General features: G+C 51.0%; 1 protein-coding gene across 4 annotated transcripts in view; it reads right to left on the reverse strand.

The window, feature by feature from the left end:
* Window positions 1-353: 353 nt before the first annotated feature.
* The window catches only part of SLC39A11 (solute carrier family 39 member 11), a 462191-nt gene continuing 440459 nt past the window's right edge, over window positions 354-22085 (reverse strand). For all 4 annotated transcript variants that reach the window (XM_017535605.2, XM_017535603.2, XM_017535604.2 and 1 more), the window contains 3 exons: window positions 6719-6817; window positions 3135-3293; window positions 354-2038 (listed from right to left, as the gene is read on the reverse strand). In XM_017535605.2, the coding sequence (XP_017391094.1) occupies window positions 1960-2038; window positions 3135-3293; window positions 6719-6817 (337 nt within the window). In that variant the 3' untranslated portion in view covers window positions 354-1959. The remainder of the gene's footprint in view (window positions 2039-3134; window positions 3294-6718; window positions 6818-22085) is intronic.

The following is a 22085-nucleotide window of genomic DNA, read 5'->3' on the forward strand; positions in this document are numbered from 1 at the left end:
GGACCAGCTCTGAGGGCCGTGGCATCTAAACCAAGCTATTCTCCAGGTATGAGTGGGTCATGGCCCCAGACCTCTGTATCCTTTCTTGGATACAACCCATTTTCAAGCCCGATTCTCCAAAAGAGCCTGTGAGTTCCCTACTTGCCTTCCATTCATTTCCTTTTCTGTTCAGGTAAGCTGCTGTTGGATGCTGTTGTTGCAACCAAGAATCTGACTAGCCCTTCCCATCTGAGCTCCTTCCTTCTCTCTCCTGGTGTTGGGTCAGGGAGGTGTTAGTTCCAACTTTAATAGCTCTTATACTGATCATCCTTGCAAAGAAGCAGCTTTGAGAAGGACTGAATGTAACACAGGTCATCCACGACATCTCCTTTATTGATAATTAATCACAGTTATGAGGTCTCGTCCATCAGAAAGCACAATCTGCGTTATATAGAACTACATACAAAGACATAAAAATAAAACACACATATACCACACCAGTTAATCTCAACCAATCAAACCTCTGAATGTGTCTTCAATTTTGATCATCAGTGCTTTGGAAGAACATACCCAGACCCAGCCCAAGGTTGGCCTTTGGGGTCTGATAGCATTCACAGAGCAGGAGATTCACCCTTGGAAGCAACTGAATGTGTAAACTCTGAGAGCAGACACTGACAACCGCAATGCCTGCATACCTGGCTCCGGGGCTGCCTGCCTTCTCAGCAGAGCCCAAAGTCCCATGTGTTCCTTTCATTAATGAGGACGGCAGGCCTTACCTATGTTTGAAGTGGGCAGGCCATTGTTATCCCTGTTGGAGAAGCTATGTATGAAGGGGTAGGCTGGCTTCTGGTCTAGTTCGACTCATTCTTTATAGGAATATTTCAGAATGACAAGTTGGCTAAAATTTACTTAAAAGGGGAAATATAAAATTTTCTCTTCTTTTCCTATCCCCTTCTTCCTTTCCCGTCCTAAGCCCTCTGCCAAGGCCTGTTGGAGCTCAAGTTTTTGGTCAGGTTACAAGTTACCAAATGGTCAAGAGGGAAGGACCCATTGCAGACTCCACAAGTCTTTCATTCACGTGGGTTAACTGAAGCGGCGCCTTCTTTTGGTAAATAAAGAGTTTGCGTTCTAGCAGTTTGCTGGTGTCTCCAAGTCTCTTAGAAAAATGATGGCTATAAACTTATCAAAATAAATGCCTAGGGAATTTGGAAAGCATGACAAACTGCTTTGCTGCTGGAATCCATTGAGAGCAGAGTGCTCGGATCAAACTCACACTCTGTCTTCTTTCCACAGGGCTCACTGTGAGCTTACAGCTGTTCTCATCCTCTTTCCTTCAATAATGTCAATCTTTGCCTTAAAAAAAAGCCAGACTAGCCAATTTCCTTCTCTTTGTCTGTGCCCCCCTCCCATGTAGTATCTCCTTGGGAGGAGGTAGAGGAAGGCGTGCTCTTCTCTGGGCTGGCTCAGCCTTGAAAAGTAGCTTGCTATTGTTATGATGCTCCAGTTACAGCATTTTAGATGGGTAGAGGCTCAGCAGGGCGGGAGCAGGAGGGGCGGATGAGAGGTGTGCTGGCCACTCTGCCCTGAGTCACTAGGCCACCAAAATGCTTAGGAGACGTCTCTTGGTAGCTTGCTTCTATAGGTGACCTTGAGGAGTTGGGAGGGAGACAAAGGGTCCCAAAGCAGAGATTTCCCTGATCTGAAGTTCCTTGATAATCCCACTGAAGAGAGAGTCCATTCAGTGGCCAAAACAAAAATCTGTGTTTCCATGACACCTTTAAATTCCCCATAAAATCAAAACCTCCCTCAAAGCAAAGTAAAAATGGTCCTATTATAATCAGAGTTGATCAGGAGAATGAGATGAAGAAGACAGAAAGGAAGAAAAAGTTTTAATGGGAAGAAAGAGGCTTGTGGTCCTGTAGAAGCCAACCACCGCCGTTCCCTCGCGTGGCCTTTCCTGGGGTCCGAAGCGTCTCAGTCCTAGCCCAGGCCGACGTCCAGTGACATCATCACTACGAATCCCAGGATGGAGGCCCAGGACGCCAGTTTCCCATTACCACTGGAAGGGAAGGACAGAGAGAAAAGTAAGACCTTAATGTCCCCTGAGGCCATGGCTAGGCTGAAAGTATCTACTGCAACGTCCAGTTCCAAGAGAAAGCACGCTACCATCAACAGTGGTAACATTTACTGGGGCTCACTATGTGCCAGGCCAACTGATGAACTCATAGAACCCCAAAAAGCAGCCTCATGAGGTCAGTGTCCTAATTATCCTCATTTTACAGGTAGGGAAACTGAGGCAAAGAGAAATCACTCGCCCAAGGTCACCTATGATGGTTCTGTGGTGTATACTTGAGTAATAAAGAGCGGTGATTATTTCTTAAAGATATTATTTAATCTGGCCTGGAAAGCTAGCTTCAAAATTATTCTTCTATAAAAACCAAAACAGGCTGGGAGCGGTGGCTCACGCCTGTAATCCCAGCACTTTGGGAGGCCAAGGCGGGCAGATCACCTGAGGTCAGGATTTGAGACCAGCCTGGCCAACATGGAAAAACCCTGTCTCTACTAAAAATGCAAAAATTAGCTGGGCGTGGTGGTGGGTGCCTGTAGTCCCAGCTACTTGGGAGGCTGAGGCACAAGAATCACTTGAACCTGGGAGGCGGAGATTGCAGTGAGCTGAAATGCACCCCAACCTGGGCGACAGAGCGTGACTCTGCCTCAAAAGAAAAAAAAGACAACTAAAATGAAAAGGAAAGCCTTATTCCCACCCACTGACACCTGGCTTATAGCAATGAGGACATGCCTGTATCACCCTGAATGACATTTTAGAGCTCACCTCTCCCCTCGTTCCAGCCCCAGAGAACTGAGAGAGAGGATGAGAGAGAATATACAAAAATGATAGTCTACTGCATCCAGGGACAAGGGGCAGGTGTGTATGCCACTACCTGGTGTCACCTTATTTCTTGACCCACCTGCCCTTTGCTGCTTTTCTTTTAGTTTCAGAGAGCACAGTTAGGGAGGGAGTGGGGACGATCTTGGGAAGGGGCAGACGGGGGTGGGTAATGAAAGGAGAAGCAAATGAAGAAAGAGCGCCTCCCAAGGCTGGGGGCCCAGCTGGGACTGGGACAGGGATAGACAGGAAGGGACAGTTCTCCAACCTGATCTGGGCTTCCGGGATGATGTCATCCATGACTACGTAGACCATGGCACCGGCAGCAAAGGCCAGAGCGTAGGGCAGGATGGGCTCAGCCAGCACCACTGCAAAGGCACCAAAGACCCCGGCCAGGGGCTCCACCATGCCGCTCAGCTGCCCATACCTAAGGAGAGAACAGAGACATTTACCCCTGCAGGGGGAGGCAAGCAGATGCTCCACAAGCCCAGACGGTGGAACCCCAGCACATGGATGCGTGTCATTCGACATCATAGCTGAGCATGGCAGTGCAACGGCACATCATTGCTTTGTTGCTGTTGTTGTTAGTGAGTTCATTTGTTTCATTTCGTTTTTTTTTTTGAGACAGAGTCTTGCGCTGTCGCCCGGGCTGGAGTGCAGTGGCGCTATCTCTGCTCACTGCAACCTCTGCCTCCTGGTTCAAGCGATTCTCCTGCCTCAGCCTCCTGAGTAGCTGGGACTGTTGGCACCCACCACCACGTCTGGCAAGTTTTTGTACTGTTAGTAGACATGGGGTTTCACTCTGTTGGCCAGGCTGGTCTCGAACTCCTGACCTCAGGTGACTCACCTGCCTCTGCCTCCCAAAGTGCTGGGATTACAGGCGTGAGCCAGGGTGCCCGGCCACATAATTGTTTTTTTAACCACCTCTTTCTCCTTCCCAAACTCCCTAGGAAGCAGTTACAGTAGACCCTCACCCCCCAATTATCTTTAGGGTTTTAAGTTTCCTGCATGGTCTTTAAAAAATAATAGCATTATTGAAATAGAATTCACATACCATATGACATGTCCATTTCATGTATCCAGTCCTGCGGTTTTCAGTGTAATTGCAAAGCTGCGCAGCCACCATCTCTATCTAATTCCAGAACATTTTCATCACCCCGAAACAAACCCCACAAACACTAGCCCCCTCCCACTCTCTCCCTCCTTTTAGCCCCTGGCAATCACGAATCTACTTTTGTTCCTCTGCTGGGTATTTCATATACATGGAATAATACATAATATATGGTTCGTTTTGACTGGCTTGTTGACCTAGCACACTGTTTTCGGGGTGTATCCATGTTGCAGCATGGATCAGTACTTCCTTCCTTTTTATGGATGAGTAACATCACGTTGCATGGCCACATACATGTTAGGGACCCACCAGCAGTGGAGGCCTACACTGTCTTCCGACTGACAGGACACTGATGAGGAATGATATGGGCATTTCCCAAGGACAGTCAGTTGTACCTGGCATGTTTGGGAGTTTCCCCTATTGAAGGGGCTGCACCCAACCCCCTCTGCTGCACCTGGCCATGTGTGCACGGAGAGCTGTCTCCCTCACCTCCATCTTGGATTAAGGTGAGATTTCTGCTGCTAAGAAATCCCTGGCCAGGTGCAGTGGCTGACGCCTGTAATCCCAGGACTTTGGGAGGCCGAGGTGGGCAGATCACCTAAGGTCAGGAGTTCGAGACCAGCCTGACCTACATGGAGAAACCCCATCTCTACAATATTTAAAAAGTCAGCCAGGCATGATGGTGCATGCCTGTAATCCCAGCTACTTGAGAGGCTGAGGCAGGAGAATCCCTTGAACCCGGGAGGCAGAGGTTGCGGTGAGCCAAGATTGCACCATTGCACTCCAGCCTGGGCAACAAGAGTGAAACTCTGTCTCAAAAAAAAGAAAGAAATCCCTTTATTTGAGGTAGTAAGGGGCAGGGGGAGGTCTCTACCACCTGAAATCAAATGAGCTCTGATGCACACAGCAACACGTGTGAGGAGTGAGAATATCAAGAGCAGGAGATGAGCTGGAACCCCACAGCCTAAGCTGCACGGGCGAAAGACACCTGCCACTACAGAACCCCAACAGACAAAGTGTTGCGGCCCCTTTCTCACTGTAGGGGTTCAGCAGGCTACACTGCCTCTGAGCCTCAATCCCTCCATCTGTAAGATGGGGGTGACAGACGTCTTCCTTGCCCCGCCTCCCCAGATGTCAGGAAGGCAGTGAGGGCACTGTGAGCTCCCACCTTCTGCCTGCCTCTTTTTGGCCAGCAGCAGGCAGTGGGCGTGGGATGCGCTTTTTGCTGCAGAATTCTCTCAGGAGGGGGCTGCTTCCTGGTTCTCCTGGCTTTCATGCACAGTCCAGAGGAATTGGCAGCTCTCTGCTTTATAGAATTCTTGGCCTTGGCTTGGTCACTTCAGGAAAAAGTGAGTTTGATGTCAAGTCCAGACTAGAGTGAGAGAAACAAGTTTCCTCCCAGGGTCTGGTTGTCAACCACAAAGGCACCACTCCTTTCTCTAGTCTCCCCTGGTTCCCTGACTGTAGGAAATAACAGTTACAGTTTTTATAGTAAAAAAGAGTCCCTGGCTGGGTGCAGTGGCTCACTCCTGTAATCCCAGAACTTAGAGAGGACGAGGTGGGGGGATCCCTTGAGGTCAGGAGTTCAAGACCAGCCTGGTCAACATGGCAAAACCCTGTCTCTACTAAAAACAAAAAAATTAGCCAGGCGTGGTGGTGCACACCTGTAATTCCAGCTACTCAGGAGGCTGAGGGACAAGAATTGCCTGAACCCAGGAGGCAGAGGTTGTGGTAAGCTGAGATCAAGATCGTGCACTCCAGCCTGAATGACAGAACAAGATTCCATCTCTCTCACAGACACACACAAATACTAATAATAACAACCTCTAAGTCCACCTTGCTCTGTCCTTGCCCAAATGCTGTGTTCCGCAGACTCCAACAATGGAAGAAGAGATACCAGAGGGTGGAAATAAAATCATTTCAGGATATGCAAGAATTTGTAAGCCATAAGGCCCTGTAACACGGAAGGCATTCTGAAACTGTCATTGGCTGTCTTTTCAAATGCTCTTACCACACATTCTAGAGTAGCGATTGTTTTAACAAAGAAGTGCTCTGAGGCTCGGAGTCCTGCGTGGAGGGGGACTTTGCCATGTTGGCCAGGCTGGTCTTGAACTCCTGACCTCAAGGGAAGTGAGACTTCCAGTCTCTGGGCCACCGCTGATGAACCAGGTGACTTGAGCTGGTCATCTGACTCTTTGGGCTATGGCTCCCTACTCTGAAACATGGGGACTCACCATTGACATTGGAAGACACAATTAAGGAATAGAGTAGAAAGCTCTTTGGGGAAGATGAGAATACTAGGTATGAGTACAACAGCATCTGACGTGGTTCTTGTGTTCACATCGACAGGGGGTTATGACAGGAGATACTGTGACGCCTCCTGGGGACGGGCAGTGGTAATGTGAGTGCAGGCTAAGGCATCTGACATCTAGAGTGGACATCTGGTCCACCTCGGTTCTCCCAGAGCCTAACCCTGAATGGGCATGGCGTGCCTCTCCACAGAGGGCTTTAAAATAGGAAACACAGCCAATCAGGTTAGTTTATGTTGAGGATGAAAATCAGAAGATGAGACTGAGGGTCCCCCAGCCTTGGGGTACAAGAGTCACTGGAGTTATCGGTGTTTCACCAGGAGCCTCAGATTGGCTGCCAGGTAGGAGAAGCTGTTCTTGCAGAAAAAAGCCCACATGGAGGACTGTGAGCACTTGACATCAGATGTGACCTTGCCCTTGGGCAGCACTCACCAGAAAGCTCTCCAGGTGGAGAAGCCTGCCCCTCGCAAGGGAAGGCTGACAGCCAGGCCCTCAGGAAAATTCTGGATCCCGATTCCAATGGCCAAGTTCCTGAAAAACCAAGAAAGCACATGAAGGCTGCTGTCTGGAACAGGTGCCCACACAATGGGAGTCCCTGGCCAAGGTCTGGACCTCCTTGGATACTGGGGAGCCAGGAGGAGACCTGTGACCCTCAGTAGGAGAGGAAGGAGAAAGGTCAGGACATGTGTGTAAGTAAAGAGCATGGAAGCCGGATGTGGTGGCTCACACCTGTAATCCCAGCACTTTGGGAGGCCGAGGTGGGTGAATCACCTGAGGTCATGAGTTCGAAACCAGCCTGACCGATATGGAGAAACCCTGTCTCTACTAAAAATACAAAATTAGCCGGGCATGGTAGCACATGCCTGTAATCCCAGCTACTGAGGAGGCTGAGGCAGGAGAATCATTTGAATCCTGGAGGTGGAGGTTGCAGTGAGCCAAGATTGTACTATTGCACTCCAGCCTGGGCAACAAGAGCAAAAGTCCATTTCAAAAAAAAAAGGAGCATGGGCAGCAGGAGGGAATGACACGAGCCCTCTGCCCGTGCTGTCCTGCGTCCTGGGTAGGCTCTGTCCTTACAGTGCTTTGCTGCAACAGAGAACATGCTGGCTGGCTCTCAGGATGCCCTGAGTTCTGCCACGTGGCTGTATAACTTTGCACTTTTCATTTTACTTTCTACCTCCATTTCTTTTTCGTTTTTCTTTTTTTTGAGATGGAGTCTCACTCTGTTGCCCAGGCTGGAGTGCAATGGCATGATCTTGGCTTACTGCAACCTCTGCCTCCTGGGTTCAAGTGATTTCCAGCTAATTTTTGTATTTTTAGTAGAGATGGGGTTTTACCATGTTGGCCATGCTGGTCTCGAACTCCTGACCTCAAGTGATCTGCCCGCCTTGGCCTCCCAAAGTGCTGGGATTACAGGCGTGAGCCACGACACGTGGCCTATATCTCTGTTTCTTATATGCAACTTGAGGACCATAATATCTACCATGAAGGATTGCCGAGTGACCTCATGACCCCATAATGCCTATTACATTCTAGCATAGAGAGGTGCTCAATGCATTTTGGTTTTTATTCCGTGACAGCATGGAAACAGGTATATCACGTTTTATCCAGAAGCAACTTCAGAAATGGGACAAGGAAGTGCAGCTGCAGACGCTGATGGTGCCACAGATCTGGCTCTGGGCTCAGCTTCTCCATGGGCTCTGCAGGTCTGGCACCAACACTGTGTTTGGGCCCCCGTGATGCTCCCTGTGATCCTCTCACCTCCAGCCTCTGCAGGACAGTGAGGCGCTGTGCTGGTAGATGCCTGTCTTCAAGAACCTACTTTCTGCACAAACCAGGCATTGGAGTGTGAAAGGAGAGAGAAGCAAAATGCGATGCATACAAATGCGATCTGTGCCGCATGCCTGGCCGCAGGGGGCTTAGTATTTAGCCATGGAGACAACACAGGCTTAACTGTGAAGAACCCTCATTGTGCAGACTACACCAAATCAGCCAAAAGTCAACTTGCACAGGAAGCAGGGGCATGACTGGAGGGAAATGGGGTCCGTCTCAGTGCCTTAGGAAGGTCCTTTTGCGCATGAGACTCTACCTTGGCCCGACAGGTCCAAGGAGCAGCCCCTCCATGAAGGGCCATCTGAACAACAAAGATCTAAAGGGGATGAGAATAGGGTGTCACTCGCTAAGCAATGCTGGTGTGTGGCCCGAGGGAGTTGTGGGTAGACTGGATAGAAAAGGGAAACACTATCGTCACTGGACTTTCAGGTCAACCGGCTCATGTCCATCCATCTTGCTGCCCAAAGGAATCCACCCATTGCTCAGAGGCACGTGAGTGTTGTAGACTGGCAGCTGGGCGCCCCTGCCCACGACCTGCCCCAGGCTCGCAGGACTGGGGCACACTTATGGCCCTGAAGGTCCTGTCAGGCCTGCTCCGGCTGTGACCCAAGTTCCAGCCTCCAGCAAGGAACACTAAGGAGAATCCCCAGTTTAGTATCTGACCTCCATTTTGTTTCAGGGCTTGGGCTTTATACCCCCCAACTCCTGCACATATTTCATCGAAGCTCATAGTTCCAGATACCTCAGGAAGAACAGCCCCCACCTCAAGTCTGCCAGTCAAGTAGACTCTTAGGAAAAACCAGCCCTGACAGAATCTCACACCTGTCACCACTGAGCTCCCATGTGGTTCATGTAATTAATGCCCATCCCATCCCTTTTTGACAAGTTTACAGTGAGCCCCTAAGCATCTACCTCAGCTTAAAATCTGTCCTGTGTGCTGATTTTAAGCGCGTGCGACAGCGTTGGGAGCCATTGGCCTAAGCAGGCGTCAGAGGAGGTGAGGATGAGGAAAGCGGTCAAGCCCACCTCCCCCCCACCCCGGAAACCCTTCCCGGCTATCCCAATTCCCAACACAGGCTGGAGCCAAGGACACCTGTGGCCACTACTAAATGCATCAGGAGCCTGCCGCCAGGGTGCTTACTGTGTACAGGATCTGATCTGGAGAGCTCTGGAGGAGATCCGGGGCGACTGAGGACAGGAGCAGCAAAACAGGTGGTATTCGGGGATACGGACGTGGAACAGAAGTGATGGAGAATAGTGAGCACCCTGTGGCAGGGTCGGTCCCCCTTGGTTGGGGCGGGGGAAAAGAGCCCTGAGCTGACTTAGGAGCCGTGGGGCCTAGACTGGCTGGGGGATGGGAAACTGTGACAAGGGACAAGTGCAGGCTCCCCAGGGGCCATCTGAAAAGTGATGGCATCTGAAAAATAATCAGTTCCTTAATAAAGGAAATATGGCATCTTGGGGCTGACAGGGCCATTGAGCCTGTCTTTCCAACCTGCAGGCAGGACTGTTCATGAAATGGAGTGGACAGATAAGAAGACAGGGTCAGCTTGCACATGAAACTGGTCAGACTGGTCAAAATGGAGGTCAGACCACACCAGCCCAGGGCATGTCCGCAAAAGCTGCATCACTCAGCGTTTGCCACGTGTCTACCCAAATCCCCGTCGATATCAACCAAAGATGTGCTCTCCTTTGACTCCTTAGAGAGGGCCTCAGCATGCTTCAACTTCATCCTTTGATCTAGAGGGCAGCAAACTTTTTCTGTCATGGGCCAGATAGTAAATATTTTAGGTTTTGCAGTCCACTGAGTCTCTGTTGCAACCACTGAACTCTGCCCTTGCAGGTATGAAAGCAGCTATGGACAATATATAAACCATTGAGTGTGGCTGTGTTCCAATAAAACTTTATTTACACAAACAACTGGTGAGCCAGATTTGGCCCATGGGCTGCAGTTTGCTGACCCCTGCCCTGATAGCCCAGTGGCTGCAGAAAGATCTGACAAGATGAAACCACAGACCCTGGGCATTGAAGACCCTGTCTCTTCTTACGTTCTCATGGCCATGCATGGGGTAGCTGAAGTTTGGGCTTTGCAGTCTGACTTCTTCTGTCCAAGTCCAGGGTCTGTGCCTGGTTAGTTGTGCTATTTTCCATTTCTCCAACTATAGAATTTGAAGAACAATAATACTCATCCTTCCTTCACAGGTTGCTGATATGATTACCTGGGATGGTCCTTCTAAAGCCCTTAGCACGTGGGAGCTGGTATGCAGTAAGCACCTAGTAAATGCCTGTCCTGGGGTGGGGGTGAGTGTTATCGCTGAGGTTGCAGTGTGAGCTGACAGAGACAGGGCCTTAAGGCTTTTCCAAGAACTCATGAGTCCTCTCTTTCCAAGAGAGACGACAATTTTCCACCCTGAAACTGAAACTCATTCCTCTACAAAGCTCTGTTTCAAAGACACCTGGCTTGGCTGTTTTGCTTATGGTTCATCTGTGCATGAATTCCCATCAGCATTCATTCATTTGTTCTTGTTGACACTTCCGTGAGATTTTTACATCACTTGTAAGATTTTGGCAAGAACCACTGCGCAACCTGAAGGCGTTTCAGATATTGTGTTCCCTGGTGGGTCTGCTTGGGTGTACAGAAGCTCCCAGGAGATGTGGACTCTTGCTTCTGCAAGACGTATAGGACTGGAGTTCATAGCCTCACTTCTTCCCTCCGGGGCCATGGGCCTAGGACTCAAATGCTAGCTTTGGAAGACACTGCTGAGCCCTGCTTCAGTTATAGGATGCTGCGAAGCATGTCCTAACCAGCCCTGGGAAGAAATACAGCCTGTACTCGCGGCTTCTGCTACCAGTTTCATGTGCAAGCCGACCCTGAGCTCCTATCCCAGGGGTCAGAGGCATGCGAATATATTTCTGGTGAGGACAAATTCTTGCCAATATCTCATAAGCCCCTGCAACTTGGTTCAGTATCTCCTTGCAGCCCTCAAGATGACAGCAAAAATACAACCAGCCTCCCTGACCTTCTGTAAAGCCCTGAGTGCAAGTTTTCTTTCCAATGAGGAAGGCCAAGGCTTCTGACCTCTTGGCCTCTGCCAGGCACCTGGTGGCTGGCTCTCAGTCTGCTGCCATTGCCTGCACCTCCTATTCACAGGCAGGTGCACGACTCACCACGACTGTAGCCACAGAGTGGCCAGCCCAATGTCACTGGCAAGTCAGGGGTGGGGCTCCCTGTCCAAAGTCCTCGCCGTGACACAGTGCTGACTACAGCCATGGCCAGGCGGGGTATGGGAGCCTCCTCCACATCCTGTGTGGGAGCCATCATCCTGATAAGCAGCACAGAAATGCCATTCTTCCATCCCTGGCAAACCTCATTACCTCTGCCTTGCCCCAGCCCTGGCACGGGGCTTCCAGCCCAAACAGCTGCCACGCCCTCTGGATCCTGCCAAGGGCATTGCCTTGCTGGGCGGTCACAGAGTCCCTCCTGAACACTCCGGGCTCCTTTGCCCTCAGCAAGGGCGGGCACCACGGCTTCTCTGCCTTTCCTACCCGTCACGCACAACACGGCTTCACTGGGCTCTCCACACACACACACATGCGCACGCACAGGCCCATCCATGTCCCCTCGCCCCGCTGCATGTTGGGTAACTGTCAGAGGCCCACTGGTGGGGGTGACCAGTGAAGGGCCCCGTCCCTTCCAGCCCTCTCCTCTTCTTCCATCACCTGCATCAGCTGCAGAATGGGATTTGAATCCACAGATCTCAGACCTGATGATACATGCCAGTCACGGAAGTGCCAGCAAATGCCGATGCCTGGGCCCTGATCTGGAGATCTTGGTTTACTGCCGTGGCCTTGGGCCCCGTGTATGCAGATTTTAAGAGTCTGCCATGGCCTTGAGAGCTACTGGCCTAAGCAGGTGTCAGAGGAGGTGAGGATGAGGTGAAGGCCAAGCCTGTCTCCCTCCCAGGAGCCCCTTCCCCTGCTATCCTGACTCCCAGCAATGTCTGGGAGCCGAGAACACCTGTGGCCACTAATGAATGCATCAGGAGTCTACAGCCAGGGTGCTTACTGTATACAAGATCTGATCTGGGGGGCCCTGGAGGAGATCTGGAGCAACAGAGGCCAGGAGTAGCAAAGAGGGTGGCATTTGGGGATGTCGACGCATAACAGAAGCAACGGAGAATAATGAGCGGCCCGTGGCAGGGATGGCCTCTTGGTGGTCGGGGTGAGCCCTGAGCTGACTTAGGAGCCGTGAGACCTAGATTGGCTGCAGGGTGGGAAACTGTGAAGAGGAACAAGGGCAGCCTCCAGGGGGGCTGGTGGCACAGAGGATGCCCCAGGCTCACCAGCTTCCCTCCTGCAACCCTGCTGTGCATTTCTGCAAGGCCTCCAGTCTAACTAAACACTTTGTGCTGACGATCCTGGGCAGGTGGGGTTTGGCAGGCCATTCTCTCCATCCTTTAAGCTCCTGGAAGGGAAAGCCCAGATGAGAGGTTTCCTTTCCAGGATGGGCTATGAAAAATTCAAAACAGCATTCAAAAGCAAGGGGGAAATTATAAACCCATGCCCTTCCGAAGACAGGGAAGCTGCTGTCTTCTGGGTTCTGTTCCTCCCCAGCAGTAGCACAAAGACACCATTACTAGTCTGGACCATGATACATTAATAGGAAGGGGAGGGAAGTGGAGATGAAGGGCTCTGTTAGAAAAGAAATTGCAGGCTGTCCCCTGACAAGGTCCCTTGTCCCTTCCGTGACAAGCCAAGTCCCATGGGAACCTGTCACCAGAGCCTGAATCAGAGCAAAAAGGCAGAGATCTCTCAAGAAGGGCCAGGAGAGGGCCATCCCTGTGGAGAGGCACAGGAGAGGAGAGAGGGAGTGTGGAAAGGGACGGAGAGGGAGGAGGTGGGTGGGCAGGGTCAACAGGGCAGGGTGTCACTGGGGAGGAGCGGGGCAGATGACTCCTGGGGTTGAGCTGCACCAGCAAGGACAAGAGCAGTCCCGATGAGACTTCTCCTGGGGAGGAACCCTGGGTCTGTCTGCAAGGACGGTCTCAGGGAGGCAGGGTTTGCCTTGAGGCGTCCAGACTTCTCTTCCTTTTCCTTAGGAATTAGAATTTGCTAGGGGGAGGTAGACCCAGAGAACCACCAGGAAGGGGGGTCCCATCCAGCATTGGAGGAATCGGGGTTTATTTTAAAAGTTCATTTTCTGTTATATTTTTATTTTTAATATTTATTTATTTAGGAGACAGAGTCTTACTCTGTCGCCAGGCTGGAGTGCAGTGGCAGGATCTTGGCTCACTGAAACCTCCGCCTCCCGGGTTCAAGCAATTCTCCTGTCTCAGCCTCCCAAGTAGCTGGGAATACAGGCATACACCGTTATGCCCAGCTAATTTTTTTTTGTATTTTAGTAGAGACGGGGTTTCATTGTGTTGCCCAGGCTGGTCTCAAACTCCTGAGCTCAGGCAATCCACCTGTCTTGGCTTCCTGGGATTACAGGCGTGAGCCACTGTGCCCGGCCATAGTTTTATTTTTAAACATCAAAGGCCAGGCGTAGTGGCTCACACCTGTAATCCCAGCACTTTGCGAGGCTGAGGCAGGGGAACTGCTTGAGGCCAGGAGTTTGACCAGCCTGGGCAACATAGCAAGACCCTCTCTGTATATAATAAATAAAAATAAATAAGAGAAAAAAGAAGAACAAAAAAGAACAGAATTATTAGGCGTATTTCAAAATCATTTGTTAAGAAAATTAAAAAATAGGCCAGGTACAGTGGCTCACGCCTGTGATCCCAGCACTTTGGGAGGCAGAGGCGGGCAGATCACGAAGTCAGGAGTTCGAGACCAGCCTGGCCAACACAGTGAAACTCGGTTTCTACTAAAAATACAAATATTAGCCAGGTATGGTGGTGCATGCTTGTAATCCCAGCTACTAGGGAGGCTGAGGCACGAGAATCGCTTGAACCCGGGAGGTGGAGGTTGCAGTGCGCTGGAAGAGGCGAGCCACTGCACTCCAGCCTGGGCAACAGTGTGAGAGTCTGTCTCAAAACAAACAAACAAAATAAATAAAAATAAACATAAAAGAGGAGCAGAGATGGAAGAGAGACCGGCAAGAAGCAAGATGATAGGTCACTTGACTTCTCTGGCTTTGGGCAGGAGTGAGTAGCAATGGTTTATCTCATTAGCAGTGTGTAGGCCAGTATGGGAAGAAGTCAGAATTCCCTGAATACAGTGTCCCTTTTGGGACAGGAACCACGGTGCCCAACCACTCCGGTTCACCCGGGACGGAGGGATTTCCCAGGATGCAGGACTTTGGGTGCTAAACCTGGGACAGTCCCCAGGTAACTGATGTGAGCCGGTCACCCTCAGAAGCACTCAGAAACAGGGTATGTGGCAGAGGCAAGCTAGGGGAAGAATTTTAATTCTCCACAGAGGATCTATACAGAATCCTGGAAGCTAAGCAGATGTCTGAAAAAGTAAAAAGCCCTGCATGACACTTGCAATGGTCTAATGCAAATTTGGGCCACTTTTAGCCCCTTGGATCGACTTCCCTCTAGAGAACCAGCTTCCCCAAAACCCTCGCCGGCCCCAGAGATGCTGGGTTGGTCCTTGTGGACTGCTGTTTGCAGCCCAGCCCTGAGTGACACCCAGGAGCCGGCAGGGCATGGCAGAGGCAGAAGAGGTGGCCTCCCTGCAGGGACAGCAGCAGACACTTTGCTGTCTTGAGTAGGGACACAAAGAAGCAATTCAGGCTGCTCAGGAAACCCCCGGGGCTGACCTGTGAGGAGGTTGGGAAGGCACTGGGCCCACACACAAATAATGACTCCTAGCAGATGGAGGGGGCTGGGCCCATAAGGGAGGCCAAGGAGGTGCAGGCGGGGGAAAGGGGCCGGTGCCTCTTCAGGCTGGATGCAGTGGCAGAGGTGGACAGCCTGAGATTCTTTTCCAGAGGCCCTCTCATCCCTTGCTCTTCCAACCCAGTAGAGGCTGATGACCGACGGCCAGGGTCCCAGCAGGCTGCTAGGTAAGAAGGGCCTCCCTCCTTGTATCTTCGGAGACTACTAATCCCAAGCAATGGGCAACAGGAAGAAAGGCATCCCCGGCAGGAAGTTGTTCCTGCTTTCTCTGACCCTGTTTTCGCCCCAGGAGCTGACTTCTCATCTCCAGCATCCTCCTCCTCCTCAGTGCCCCCCGCCATCACCACTCACATTAAAAGTGAGGGTCCTTGGAGGTCGCTTGGCTCACCGTCTTGATGGTTAAGATTGTTAAGGTAGAAAGAGGAGATGCAGACAAGTTCAATGCCTTGGAGGCCATGTGATGGGTAGGACTGTCAAACATACCAGTCAAACACATCGGGTGGGACCCCAGATGCATGTGTGCCCCAGTGCGAGCTACACATAACTCAGCCTTTCCGTTAACTGAAAAATGGGCATTGGCAGCACTCTCGTGTGGATGGCAAATGATCACTGTGACGTGCCAGGCCCAGCTCAGAGGCCAGAGTGGGTTGGGTGCTCTTTAAATAGCAGTCGCTGGTAAAACTGCCCAAGTCTCCTGAATGAGGCAGCGATGAGAGAGTCACTTAAGCCTCCATTCCCCAAGCCTGGTGACCTCCTAGCCTCACACCAATTTCTTCTACAGTGGGTGTGCCTCAGCCTTCTTAATTCTATGACCTCTTGGGCAGAACCATGTCCTGCAGTGGCAACTTGGCCACCTGGAAGCCGCTTCTCAGGAGTCACTCCGGGATCAGCCACTACGCCCCGGCCATGTTCAAGAGCTCATGCCACATAGGAAGGAAGACATTGGGAAGGGCCCTGTCTTCAAGGAACTTACAATCTGATACAGGGCAAAAGATCTGCCTGCAAATGACTACGACACAGCGTGGAGCTTGCTGACAGCCATCAGAGAGGCACAGAGCATTGGGGGAAGATGAACTTGGCAGAGACAGATGATCCAGGAAACCTTTGTGGAGAAAGCGACATCCAAGATGGACTTTGAAGGATGGGGACCATTTTAATAGATAGAGATGGGGAAATGCATTTCCTCCAGAAAGAAGGAACAGAGTAAGCCAAGATGTGAGAGGGTCTGGCGGGGCTGAGCCAGGTCTTCCTTTCTCTCCCCTTCTCCAAGTCCAAGCCAACATACAAACAAAAATAAAACACGCATTCAAGCCAAGGCCTATCTCTCTTACACATGTGGTGTCTGGTGTTCTCTGCGACTCTTTTTAAATTCCTTTTGGAGACAGAGTCTTAGTCTCTTGCCCGGGCTGGAGTGCAGTGGTATGATCTTGGATCACTGTAACCTCTGCCTCCCAGGTTCAAGCAATTTCCTGCCTCAGCCTCCCAAATAGCTGTGATTACAGGCACCCCCCGCTATGCTTGACTATTTTTTTTTGAATATTTAGTAGAGACGGGGTTTCACCACGTTGGCTAGGCTGGTCTCAAACTCCTGACCTTAGGCGATCTACCCACCTCAGCCTCCCAAAGTGCTGGGATTACAGGTGTGAGCCACTGCACCCAGCCTTCTGTGACTCTTTCTCAGCTGAATCTGCCAGATTTTTAGGAAAAACCTGAGTGTTAAACACCCCAGCCGTAACTCAGGTGCTTCCCAAGGCCGGAGTGTGAGATACCATCCCAGGGGTCCCTACCCCATCTTTGGGAGGCATATGCCTCTGCTGAGTGATTTACTCAGGGGGTTCCCTTGAAATTTATTAGCCATCTCCACTCAAACCTCTGACTTCAGAATGTCTCAGGTCGTGAGCTTGGGAAATGCTTTCAGCTCGGGTCAGCAGCAGCGTAGAGCATGTGCCAGGATCTGTGCACAGCACTGCAGACCCCGCCGCAACCGCTCGCGGTTGAAACCAGCCCAAGTCTTTCATTCCCGCACCCATCAGAGGCAGCCCGAGGTCCTCCGGCTACAATAAAAATGATGGTAACCACTGCTGTTACTGATTGAGGGTTACTATGTGCTGGGCGTGCTTGTAAGCACATCACATGTAGCAACACGCCTTGTCCCCTCAACCATCTCATGAGCAGTTTTCACCATTGTTCCCACTTTACAGATGGAGAAATGGATGCTCCATAAGTTAATAACTGGCCCTGAAGGTTACCGAGCTGAGAAGCGACAGAGCAGGATCTCCTAACTGCTACTGTGTACACACACACTGGGTTTTCTGAGGCTCACACAGACCCATCAAAGCATAGGGAGACAGGGGCAGACGCTGCCTGACACCCACTTGGCTATTGAGCTGAGGGTCTGGCCTGTTCTGGTCAACAGCGAAAGCAGGCCAGATTCCGGGAGATGTGGGCCAGAGACCTCCAGGGTTTAATGGAGTGGAGCCCGTCATCCACAGCAGGATTTCTCAACCTCACCACTACTGACAGTTTACACCTTGAATTCTTTGTTGGGGAGCGTGGTTCTGGGCATGTAGGGTGTTTAGCAGCATACCCAGCTTCTTCTTCTTTTTTTTGAGATAGAGTTTCACTCTGTTGTCACCCAGGCTGGAGTGCAGTGGCGTGATCTCAGATCACTGCAACCTCAGCCTCCCAGGTTCAAGTAATTCTCCTGCCTCAGCCTCCCAAGTGGCTGGGACTACAGGCACGTGCCACCACGCCCAGTTGATTTTTGTATTTTTAGTAGAGACAGGGTTGGTCAGGCTGGTCTCGAACTCCTGACCTCGTAATCTGCCCTCCTCGGCCTCCCAAAGTGCTGGGATTACAGGTGTGAGCCACCACGCCTGGCCACATCCCCAGCTTCCATCCACTAGATGCCAGCAGCAACCTCTCAGTTGTGAAAACCAAAATGTCTCCAGACATGGCCAAATGTCCCCGGGGGTGGGGGGAATTGCTCCTGGTTGACACCCACAGACCTGGAGTAAACAACAGGGTAAATGAGCTGCTTCCTCAGCAAATAGCTGGATGACAAAAAACTGCTCAGACTGTGTGTGCAGAACACCTGATCTCATGCAACTCATTTGAGAATTTCTAGGCTCAGTGGAGTGCAGGCTTCCAGGGAGCTCAGCTGTGGCACGACAGATTCCTGGGGCTGAACGCCCACCTTTGAGAACTACCAGGCCTCAGCTCCCTTAGTCCAAAACCAGTGGTTGCTCTCAAACCTCAATGGTGCACAATTCCAGGGGTACTTTTCACCTTGTGTTCTCTGAGCGTGGCGCCCCCTGGAGTTGTGCTGTGGGACACTGCTGCTTGAGCGCGGATTGCTGCTCAACCTGGGCTGTAGTTCTGCGGTTTGAGGTGCACGCCCTCAGGAGAGGTGGTGGAGAGAGTCATGGATTTCTCTGAGAATTGGCAAGCGAGGGGACGGCGACCTGCAGCCTTGCTCTCCAGGCTATATTCCCCGGCCGGCTGATTATGAAAGGAGAATGGCATATTCCTGACAAGCCCTGCTTCACCCCGGCCTTCAGATCCTCCCCTGTGCGATGAGCGTGTGTGTTCTTGCGTGGCAGGCCCTTACAGACTGTTTTGATTGTTATCGTCTTGCCGTGAAAGACCTGATTGTTCAGGCCTGGAGATGACATCACCGCTTCCCACTCGGGAAGCCTGTCGAGGTGTTTGATGAGCCTGCAGGTGGGAAGGGGCTGGGTGCTCCCTGCAGGGCTGCCCGGCCCTACCTGCTCAGAGGAGCTGGCTTGGCACGCAAGGGATCTTCCCCCACCCTCTTCGTGCAGTTCTTGGAAACTTCTTGGTACAGGCTGGCAAGACGAGATGACCCATCCATTCCCTGACAGTCTCCCGCCTTCCTTCAAGGGGGTGAGGGAGAGCCCGAGGCAGTCAGCCAGAAGGCAGGGTGGTGGCTGAGGGTGATTCAGGCCACCACTGTGCACTTCTCCTTGCAGAAGGGTAGAGAAACCACCCAGATTTCTATGGAATCTCTGAATCCCAGAGGAATGCTCTGAAGACCTTTACCTGCCAAGGGTCTCAGTGAAACAAACCAATCCTATGTACTGGGCAAGTGTGAGGCTGCCTCACACAGTGTGGTGGGTGTACACATCAGAGAGCCTTGTGCCTCTGTAGCTATCAAAAGACGCACCCTAAAAAGGGTGCGGTGGTTCACACGTGTAATCCCAGCAGCTCAGGGGATGGGTGGGAGGATTGTCTAAGCCCAGGAGGTTGAGTGTGTTGTGCTGTGATGAAGCCATGGCACTCCAGCCTGGCCTGGACAACACAGGGAGACCTTTTCTTTAGAAAGAAAAGAAAAGAAAGGAAGAGAGAGAAGGGGAGGGGAGGGGAGGGGAGGGGAAGGAGGAGAGGGGAAGGAGGGAGGGAGGGAAAGGAAGGAAGGAAGGAAGGAAGGGAGGGAGGGAGGGAGGGAGGGAGGGAGGGAGGAAGGAAGGAAAAGAAAAGAAAAGAAAAGAAAGAGAGAAAGAGAGGAGAGAGGGGCACACCCTAGGAGTGCTGTTATTCATGCCTGTTATTCATGCTGTTGTTCAAAAATAGTCATAAACCGGAAACCACGCAAATGCCCCTCTACAACAGAATGAGTAAAATAAAATTCATTTTATTCATTGTGTTCTATTCACACTATGGAATACCGTGTGACAATGAGAATGAAAGGTTTACACCTATGTGCAAGTGTGGAGCCGTGTCACAGACGAAATTTTGAGTGAAAAACACTAGACACAAAATAGTAAGTGTGGTAGAGTCCTATTTACACAAAGTCCCCAAGTCCACACGACCAAGGCACGCTGTCTTGGCATGTTAATGGCTGTTAGCCCATTCGCTGTTTTATTTGTTAATTCTCCTGAATATATTTGAAAATTTAAAAAGCTGACGACTCTCTTAAGGTAGGATTTCAGTTCCTAGGTAGGAGTCATACTTTTGGGAAAATAGTATCTTCCCATTACCTTTTTAAAATGATATTTTATTGCAGTTGAATGTACGTGCAGAAAAGAGCACATACGTGTTCTGCATGATGAAGTTTCAGAAACTAAACAAACCCATGAAACCCACACCCCCGTCAAGAAACAGAACATCACCAGCACCCCTCCACCCCTCCACCCCTCAGCCCTGGGCTCCAGCTCATCTCTCTCTCCTGACAGAGAATCACTATCCTCACTTCCAACAGCAGAACCCAGTTGTGTGTGTTGGAACTTTATATGGATAGTTGAGGCAGCAGAGTAAGACCCCAGAAGAGGACTGTCTGGGGTCTGAATGATGAGGCCTTGCGGTCTCATTTCCTGTGGACCTGGCATGTGGACAGTTCCCTCAGCTCATGGGTTTGGTCTTCTGCATGGGGTATTTCCTTGGGATATGAAAGTCTGTCCCGCTAGGCATCTCCTCTCACTCAGTTTCTTACTCACTGAGAACTTCAGCCTTTCCATCTGCAGCTCCCCAAACGTACAACCAAAACATTTAGTTCCCAGCACTCAAAATACCACTGCAAACCACTACCAATGTTTCCAGAATTTCGGTGCTTTCTTCTAAGGAGCTTTAAGTGCCTTTCTAAACGTGTATTATTTCTTTGACAGAGGAGGTCCATTTTCCATTTTGTAGTTTCCAGGGTCTACAAAGGGTAAGCCGTGAATGGAAGGACACGGCGTGCGTCCCGGCGGCGAGGGAAAGGATGCTGGATGCCAAGCCCTCTTCCTACATCAGGGCTTCACGTAAAACAGTAGAAGGCAGGGGGGGAATGTGGTCAGTGGCAGCTTTCAGGAAGAGGAGACCATTCACCGCGGGGCCATTCTTGGCTACTCTCTGTTACACCTGACACAAAATTTGCCAGGGAAATCCAAGGTGGGGATCTACCTTTAGATCCAATGAGAATGAAGCCACGTCTCCCCTCTTCCTTGGCTATACCCAGTGCAAGCCTCCATCATATCCTTCCTGGGCTACAGTCACAGCCTCCTAACCAGGCTCTTGCTTCCACCTTTGTCCCATAAAGTCTATTCTCTGCATATCTGCTAAGTCTGATCATGCTGCTCCCGTGCCCAAGACACTGCTGTGACTCCCCACTTCACTCAGGGCGAGGGCCCACATCCCCTGTTGGACTGCAATAACTTACACGTGCTTGCCCTCCGCTCTCCCTCTGATTTCTTCTTCTATTGCTCTTCTCCTAGCTCCTGCTACTCTAGCCACCTGGTTTCTTTGCTGTTCCTCCAAAGTGCCTGGTTACTTCCACCTTGCGGCATTTTCACTGGAACATTCCTTCTCAGTTATCAGTGGCTCACTTCAAGTCTTTGAAGGTAAAGTCATAGGACCTACCCAAGGCCAGATCAGAAAAGGCTCCACGGCTTCTTTCTCTCTCTTCTCTCTCTCTGGACTACTAGCTCCGGGGGAAGCCAGTACCATATTGCGTGAATTCAAGCAGCCACGTGGAGGTGCCTGCATGACGCGGAACTGAGTCCTCCTGCCAACAGCCATGTGAGAGCGCCATCTTGGAGGTGAATCCCTTAGCCCCAGTCAAGACTTCAGGTGACTGCAGCCCCAGCTGACCTCTCCTGACCGCAACCTCATGAGAGACCCTGAGCCACGACCACTCAGCAAGGCCATTCTCAAATTCCTAACCCACAAAAGAGCTGAGATAATGTCTGTTGGTTTAAGCCACCAAGTTTTGAGGGTTTTGTTGTTATTGTTTTTTTTTTTTGAGACAGGGTCTTGCTCAGGCTAGAGTGCAGTGGCGTGATCATGGCTCACTGTGGCCTTGACCTCCCAGGTTAAAACAATCCTCCCATCTCAGCCTCCCAAGACCACAGACATGCACTACCAGGCCCAGCTAATTTTTAAAAATTACTTTGTAGAGACGGGGTCTCCCTGTATTTCTGAGGTTTGTCTTGAATTCCTGGGACCAAGTGATTCTCCCATCTCAGCTTCCCAAAGTGCTGGGATTACAACTGTGAGCCACCACACTCAGCCAGGTTTTGAGGTATTCTGTTACGCAGCAGTAAGCGACTACTATAGTCACCTTCTCAATGAAATCCACCTTTTTTTCCAAAATCTAGTCTGCCCGTCCTCCTTCCCTCCCTCCC

This window comes from Cebus imitator, unplaced genomic scaffold (assembly GCF_001604975.1).
Source record: "Cebus imitator isolate Cc_AM_T3 unplaced genomic scaffold, Cebus_imitator-1.0 Scaffold93, whole genome shotgun sequence".
Taxonomy (NCBI): Eukaryota; Metazoa; Chordata; class Mammalia; order Primates; family Cebidae; genus Cebus; species Cebus imitator.